The sequence below is a fragment of the Syngnathus scovelli genome, chromosome 17, assembly GCF_024217435.2.
Source record: "Syngnathus scovelli strain Florida chromosome 17, RoL_Ssco_1.2, whole genome shotgun sequence".
In the NCBI taxonomy this organism is placed as follows: Eukaryota; Metazoa; Chordata; class Actinopteri; order Syngnathiformes; family Syngnathidae; genus Syngnathus; species Syngnathus scovelli.
This window is the reverse complement of record NC_090863.1, coordinates 3,137,551-3,145,303: the sequence shown is the minus strand read 5'-3', so window position 1 is coordinate 3,145,303 and position 7,753 is coordinate 3,137,551. Positions and strand designations below refer to the sequence as shown.

The window sequence follows — 7,753 nt, the reverse complement described above, 5'->3', positions numbered from 1 at the left end:
AGCTTTACAGGCTGAAGCACCAAACTGTCAACATCTAACCCTGGTTTGAAACTTTTTTCCAAATATTTGTCTTTAAAAAAATAATGACAAAAACTCTTCTGGTCAAAAAGCAGATACTGTTTTTTTTTTTGTTTGTTTGTTTCAAATAACCAATTCTCCTTGAGTTTCATTTCAGTGTCAATAAACTCCGGCTGGAACCCAATTTGGAAATTGTGCAAGTATCTCGAAACATCCGCGGAAGGGAACCGGATGCCGTGAAGAAGAAGCAGCGGCAGCAGAGTCTCTCGGCCAATCAGAAGACTTTGCAGCCGAGGCAGCGTTCAGGAAGTGAACAGGGGAAGTTTGGTGGTTTTCTTGCGTCATTTGCGCTTTGTGTGTGGGCAGATGCAGAGTGAAGGTAGGACAGTCATTTTCTGTCACTTTTTCAAAAATACAAGCATCAATGTTCTTAGGCCCTGGAGTGAAGGTGGCAGGTGTCGGGATAATACGTACAGCGACGGCAGATCTTAGGTGACTAATTGCAAGTTTTTCACACTTCCGCTCCATCGACAAACGGGCTTGCTGGCATCCGTGAAATTGGCAGAAAAGTGTCGGTTGTTCACACGGGTCAAGTACCTGAGCTTCGCTTTTGTTTGGTTTTAAGGACTCGGGTCCAAAAGACACCAATTGGTTGGTTTTGTTTGAGGGAGGCATGGGTGCGGCCGTTTGCAAATAAATCAAGTGCATCACTTTAAGGGAGGGAAGTGGTGAACCGCACATGCACAATGCTAGCTCAAGCTTTTTAGGGCCAGGGACCCCGTAACGGGAGAGACCACGTTGGATCCCACTTCAATGTAACCATTTTGGAGAGAGGAAAGAAAATCATGTTTCTTAATCACATTTTGGAAGCACATTATGTGATGTTTTTCAAGATTTCTACAAAAAATAGGAATAATACCTTTATTTATTATTTGGATTTGTAGCTTGACTCTTGTTTTCACCCACAACACAAAGCCAGAAAAATCAAGCGTCTTCTACTTTTTTGAAAATTCAATTGTGTTGCTTGTGAAAGCAGTTCATGTGAATAGAAAATGATTCCATTCCAAATGTCCTGCTGCAATGATAAGATGTGCCTTATTTGTACTTTGATAGATTCAAGTGGATCAAAAGCACCATGTCCCTGCACTGAGGACAAGGCCTCAATTTGCTCGAAAGTCCAGTCGCAACCAGTCCAAAACTGGGCTGGACTGGCGGTGGGAACACAGCCATTGAGAAGCCATGAGGAGAGTCCGGAGAAAAGGGGCCAGCAAAGAGAAAGTATTTGCTTGTGATCTTCTGGAGCACCTGAATGCCACTGGTCAGGAGAGTAAGTTGGGGGAGGGGGGTCCTAGACCAAAAAAAACCCCACTTCCATTCCGAATTTTTACAAAGGTTTTCCTCTGTAGTCCCTCAAGTGTTGAGGTGCTGCTGCCAGTTTGTCGAGGAACACGGCGTAGTGGACGGAATCTACAGGTTGTCTGGTGTTTCCTCCAACATCCAGAAGCTCAGGTGAGTTTTTTTTCACCCCGCCGTGTGCGCACCCTACGGCACACGTGTGACCCTTTTTGCCAGGAGCGAGTTTGAGAGCGACGGGATCCCGGACCTCAGCAAGGAAGTGTACCTGCAAGACATCCACTGCGTCAGCTCCCTGTGCAAAGCGTACTTCCGGGAGCTGCCCAACCCACTGCTCACCTACCAACTTTACGACAAGTTTGCCGTTGAGTAGCAGCTGATCCATCATTTCATTTCCAAAATCAAAATGACTACCACACGAGATTGGACCCAAAAACGTCTTCATCCTTCTACTTGCTCCAGGAGGCTGTGGCCATCCATCTGGAGGACGAGCGGCTGGTGAAAATCCGAGATGTCCTGAAGGAACTTCCGCCGCCGCATTACAGGTTTGCTTTTCAACTTTTCACTCATACCGACCATGACTGAATGTTTTACTCCCTTCAGAACTTTGGAATTTCTTATGCGCCACCTCGTCAAAATGGCCTCGTACTCGTCAGAGACCAACATGCACGCTAGGAACTTGGCCATTGTCTGGGCGCCCAATCTGCTCCGGTGTGGACGCCACACGACGTCTTCAACTTCTACAATGAGACTTGAGATTGCATCGATAATCTGTCAAATCTGCTCTTTAAGGTCAAAGGACATCGAGGTGTCCGGTTTCAATGGCAGCGCCGCCTTCATGGAGGTCAGGGTCCAGTCCATTGTAGTGGAGTTTATCCTCACACATGTCCCTGAGCTGTTTCCTGAGCCAAGTAAACACAACACAAACACTCAAGCCTGCGCAGGACTTGTCTTTCGAGTGTTTTAACAATTTGCTTCTTTCAGCTATGGCGCACAACAGGAGAAAGTCTCTTCCTTCCCCGACGGCCATCACCGGCCAGGAGGAAGCCCTCTTCGAGACTCGGCCTCACATCAGTCCAGGGGATGGTCCGATTCCGACGAGACCTTACCACGCCATCGTAGAAGGCACCACCGATAAGTGAGTCGACTAAGTGCCTTTTCTCCAAGATGTCTGAGAACTGCTCCAGAATTGGAAAGATCTCTGGGATTGCTCTCATTTGGGTTGTTGTGTACCTCAGAAGGAAGGGCTCCTTCAAAGGAAGGAAGTGGATTTCCATTTTCAATATCGGCAGTCGCTTCCACGACCCGAAAAGACGGCACAAACTCTCGGCCAAAGGTATGTATGTATCTTGAGTAGTGCCAAGGGAAGATGTCAGAAATCAATGTGTCTAGTCCAAATGAACTGTCACTATAATTCTGCATTTTTCGTGTCTAGAGAAAGACAAGCCGGTGTTACGTCCAGCTCGAAGCATGGATTCCCTCAGCGTTTCGACATATTCAAATGAAGGTACTGCTCTTTTCGCCGTCATGATCATGCCATGTGTTAGTCTCCCAACATGAAGGTTGGTTCCATCTGCTGGCCATGTTGAATTGTCCTTTAGCAAGACACTGAACTCTGATTTCATTTTTCTTCGATCATCTTGCTGAGGGAGGGATTCACTAAGTTCAAAGTGTCTTATTATTCCTTTTATTCCAGATCCTATACGTCCTCTGCAGACAACTCGCTCGGCCAAAATGTCCGTCTTCGAACACGCAGCGTCGCCTAGCCCGTTAGGCGGAAGCGAATATGCCGTGACCTACCGCAGGGGGACGGGACTTGTGAGCGGGGGCACTCAGGGCACCTACACGGCTCTCCACCCCGAAGGCTCGGGTGGCGCGGAAGGCGACTCTGTCCAATCCAGATCGCCGGGACTCCTGGCGAAGGCCGGTCGGAGAGCGGCCATGCACATCACTGGGCCCACTGTGGTCACGGTGCCGCTGCACATCACTTCCAACTTGGCTTTGGGCCTTCTACAGGGAGGTGGGACTGGCCGTGTGGTCCACCGTGGCAAGGGTAAGGACGGAGGTCAGGACAGTGGAAAAATGGAAATGCCAGTTGAAGTGAGGGAAGAAATTAAAGGAGAGAGCAAAGTAACACACGGGAAGGAAATCATCCTGGATGACGATACAAAGAACCCAGTTGACAAGGAAGAAGAAGAACAAGAAGAAGACAAGAACGAAGAAGCACTTGGGAAAGACTGTAGCTCGGAGCCAGCAGCAATAGAAAGCAAGCGTACGAGTTACAAAGCAGGTGAGGATGTTTGTCAACAGGATGTCTACGAAGGTAATGTCCAATATCACCATATCACGTCGCACTCCGACTGACCTCTAATGTTTGTTTCATTTTCTCAATTGCACAAATGCAAGGAGTGCCATCAGCCAATGTTTTGGACTCTTCTGGCATCCTCAACTCGACCGAGGATGACCAAGAGCTGTCGGGCTATGTTGAAGACAACTTTGAATTCCTGGATCACATGGATTGCAGCGACTCCGATCAGGTAGTTGTTGTTGTTGTTGTTGTTGTTGTTGTTGTTGTTTTACTGTACATGAGTGCCTTTTTTTTTTTTTTTTTAATCACTTTGAAAGTCAAATGTTTTTGTGCATGGTTATGGTGGAACTACACAAGCAAGCACAATTACTTTTTGAAAAGGTTCACTTGAGTGTTTTATCTTGCTTAAGCCTCAGATCAAAACACATGACAGTACTGTATTTCCTATTTCACAGGCGTTTTGAAACTTGGCTGACTTTTGAGACTTGTTAGCTGAACTATGGACTGGCTGGTGACCAATCCAGGGTGTATCTCCTCAGGAATACTTAGATCATGTCAAGTTCAAACTTCCTTGTCTTTACAGATTCCTCTCCACTTCCTGTCGGACTGCCCTTCCCAAGTGAACGTATTCTCCGTGGAACCTCCCGGACACTCTGACGACGAGTATGAACTCGCAGAGGAACCGTGTCATCGCGCCACCGAAGCTGACGCCAGGCTAAGTGTGAGCTCCGAGACAAACCTTCAAAGCCGACTGGAGCTCCAGCGGCTATACAGCGTCAACGAGCGCAACGCAAAGTCCCTCAGCTTGCCTCGCATGATCTCGCCTGCGTATGAACCTGGAGAATGTTGCTGTGACAACACAGGAGATGAGGACACGGCCAACTACTACAGCAGTGACGAAGACAGCAGCTTGTTTGTTAAGAGCCTCCCCGCGGACTTCTTCCTAACCCACGTGTGTGACCTTGAACCAGAGGATGATAGTGCTCCAGTAGACCGATCATGTGAGGCAAATCAATATAATCCCACAAACGATGACAATCAGAGCCAGGATGACCTGGACGGATTTGAAGAGATGATACCACAAAGTGAAGAGCAAATCCACTACTGTGTGGACTTGCAAGAGCACATTTCAGTTGTTAAGGCCGATGATGATGATGATGTAGATGTAGACGTTGACAATGTAAGATGGGAAGATGAAGGAAAAGCCCATTATCTCTCTACCTTTGAGTGTAGTACTAAGAAAGAAACTTCCCCAGTGGAGGAGTTCCTAGATGTTTCCCAGGAAGCTACAGAGGAGCTTCAGGATGATGGAGATGAAAGTCAAAGGACTGAGGATGTGAATCCTGAAACCATGTCAACAGATGATGGCGAGGTACCAAATTTGGAAGGGACGCGGGAGGATGTCTTGGCTACAGACGAGACCCACGCAGAGGTCTGGGACGAGCTGGAGGAGGTCGTGTGCCAACTGATCGAGAATGAAGAAAGAAAGACTGTGGAGGTCAGAGAGAGCCCAGAGACGGACGAGCTGGAAACAACTGCGGGAAAGAACCCCCCAGAGGTCAATTTACCAGCTAGATGTGACCAACTTGTGGCAGAGTTAATGCCCGAAGAAGACAAATCAATCGGAGAGGCATCTCTGAAAGGGGAAAGGGCTGACGAGTCCGGAGATGGGGGGAATTTTGACAAGGGAGGACCGGAGAGGTGTGAAAAAGTGATGGAATTGTTGCTACCCAATGAAGACAAAGCCATCCTCGAGAAAGTGACAGTCACGCCAAGTCTAAGAGATGAACCCCTGACAGAGAATGACGGGATGATTGGAAACCAAGAAAAAGAAAAATGTAAACCAGAGGGAGCCGTTATGGAAAAGTCAGCACCCAAAGACAAATTTGGCGTTTGTGAAGAAGTGACACCATCACATTTTATAGACGTGTCCATGGTTCTGCAGTCCAGAGGCGTGAGCTTTGATGAGCAAGGACACAAAGGAGCAGTTGCGGAAATGTCCGTGCCCAAAGAACACAAACCCATTTGTGAGGAAGCCACGGTGACACCAAGTCTGAAAGAGCTCAGGTCCCATGTTCCTGAGTCCACGGAAGGTGTGAGGTTAGAGGAGCGAGGAGTAGGAAGGAAGCTGGTCATTTCCAAACTGCCCAAAGTTTATCAAGTGAAAGCGGTGCCGGTGGTGCCGCCCAAACCCCAACACTGCAAATTAGCAACCCGGAGCCTGCGACAGCAGCAGCAGCAGCAGCAGCGAGAGAGGAGAGATGGCGATGCGCTGGATGATGTTGGTGCCACCTGTGTCAGGGACGCTTCGCGGAACAGCCCTCTCAGCATGTGCTTTGACGAGGCCGTTGCCAAAGCCATCATGATGCGAGAAAAGAATGTGAGCGACAACGGCAACGGCAACTAGGGCTTGTGTGAGCAACAATGGCAACCACAAGTATTGGGATGTTCTTAAAGCATGTTATTCATACCAAAGTCAGTCAAAATGACTTGATAAAATGTCAGAGGGTAACAGGTAGGGGTGGGGGTGGGGGCGGGGTTCATTTGTGCAACAATGAACTTAGTTAATAAAATTAGCAATTATGAACTGTGAACTGAACAAGTTAAAATGTGTGAACTGAACTTTCACAACTGATTAAATGTACCGGACTTGTGTGTGTTGATTGTGGCTCAGCCAGTAGGGTGTTTGTGTTGGTTGGGGTGGTCTTCTTGAAATATGAGGTGTGCTGCTTCAAATCCAGCTGTCCAAGCCCTGTCTTGACGGATGGATGGACGGACGGAGGGAGGGAGGGAGGGAGGGATGGATGGTAGTGTTGACGTGTTGGCCCGTGAGTGAAGGTTTTTTTCTTTCAGTTCATATGACTTCAACCAGTAGGTGTCGGTAATGCACATGGAAGCTAGTGCCATCTCGCCGTAAAACAAAACAAAGACAGAAATAACGTAACTTCCCCTTGACGAACCGGTCGTGTATTGCATTTCTCGTTCCTCAACTTTACGGATCTGAGTGAGTGAGTGAGTGAGTGAGTGAGTGAGTGAGTGAGTGAGTGAGTGAGTGAGTGAGTGAGTGAGTGAGTGAGTGAGTGAGTGAGTGAGTGAGTGAGTGAGTGAGTGAGTGAGTGATTTGCATTTCCAGTTCATCGCGAGAACGGATCAGTGAGGTAACGAATCCTGACTTTCCCGTTCGCGAACGAGTCAATGGGTCAACTGCATTCCTTCCCCCCGTGCATCAACGGATCAGTCAGTGAACGTATTGCGTCTCCCTCCTGGCGTCAACTGTGTAATGTCGATTGACGATTTGCCAAGGAAAGGAAGAACCACTCACTGAAACACTTCTTTTATGCACGTTTTCCCCAAGCTAACGGCTAACTTTATTGCATGAAGGGATGCGCCGTTATGCAACAACGGGAAGATTGTGCTTCTCTTTGGGTCATCTTGAACGTGTATGCATATATATGCCTAAATATTGTTATCCAATATATGTACTGCAATTTTACATTATATTGCTGGTTTGAAATGTACTTTTATTATTATTTTAATAAACATTAAAACCTGTTCAAACTTGTCTGGTGTTTTATTCCTTGTTTTTATTTTTTGGGGCATGAAAACAAAAATCTGACATTTAGTTAACTGTTTTATATGACAATATGTATGTGTTTTACTTTGTGTTGATGTCCCCCCAAATAAAGAGCAAGTAGTCAAATACACATCCTTGACACGTACAAAAAATGCATAAAGTTATTAGGTACATCTGAAAATGGCGGTGTACCTAATGGAGTGTCCGAATGACGGCACAGATCAAACAGCCAATCAGAAAGTGGGGGTCAGGGCGGGTGTGGCACTTTTCACTTAAACCAGGGGTGTCGACCTCCAGTCCTCGAGGGGCCGCGTTCCAACATGTTTTCCAAGTGACCCTCGTTAAGCGCACCTGCGTGAAAAGTTTTAGCTCCTTTCACGTTCTGCAGGAGCTAACTTTTCACGCAGGTGCGTTTAACGAGGAAATCACACGGACACTCCATTAGGTACACCGCCATTTTCAAGTGTACCTAATAACAGGCCACTTTATTAGGGAAATAT

At 47.3% G+C, this 7,753-nt stretch overlaps 1 protein-coding gene across 5 annotated transcripts; it reads left to right on the top strand.

Moving 5' to 3' along the window:
- The first annotated feature begins 281 nt into the window (after positions 1-281).
- Positions 282-7,231, top strand: arhgap30 (Rho GTPase activating protein 30). 5 transcript variants are annotated; one of them, XM_049748496.2, is made up of 13 exons: positions 283-397; positions 1,132-1,345; positions 1,425-1,527; positions 1,591-1,735; positions 1,834-1,916; positions 1,975-2,082; positions 2,164-2,282; positions 2,356-2,509; positions 2,610-2,707; positions 2,807-2,878; positions 3,068-3,694; positions 3,778-3,908; positions 4,263-7,231. In XM_049748496.2, the coding sequence occupies exons 2-13, from the start codon at positions 1,258-1,260 to the stop codon at positions 6,084-6,086; spliced, it is 3,552 nt and encodes a 1,183-aa protein (XP_049604453.1). In that variant the 5' UTR covers positions 283-397; positions 1,132-1,257; the 3' UTR covers positions 6,087-7,231. The 5 variants fall into 5 exon arrangements, with proteins under 5 accessions (XP_049604451.1, XP_049604452.1, XP_049604449.1 ...); XM_049748494.1 differs by having other exon boundaries at positions 282-397; positions 1,975-2,282; positions 2,613-2,707; XM_049748495.1 differs by having other exon boundaries at positions 282-397; positions 1,975-2,282; positions 3,068-3,661.
- The last annotated feature ends 522 nt before the right edge of the window (positions 7,232-7,753 follow it).

Coding starts and splice junctions, on each gene's coding strand:
- arhgap30 (XM_049748492.1), top strand. CDS start 1,258: ATGAGGAGAGTCCGGAGAAAAGGGGCCAGCAAAGAGAAAGTATTTGCT. Junction 1,346..1,424: donor GAATGCCACTGGTCAGGAGA/GTAAGTTGGGGG, acceptor TTTCCTCTGTAG/TCCCTCAAGTGTTGAGGTGC. Junction 2,879..3,067: donor TTCGACATATTCAAATGAAG/GTACTGCTCTTT, acceptor CTTTTATTCCAG/ATCCTATACGTCCTCTGCAG.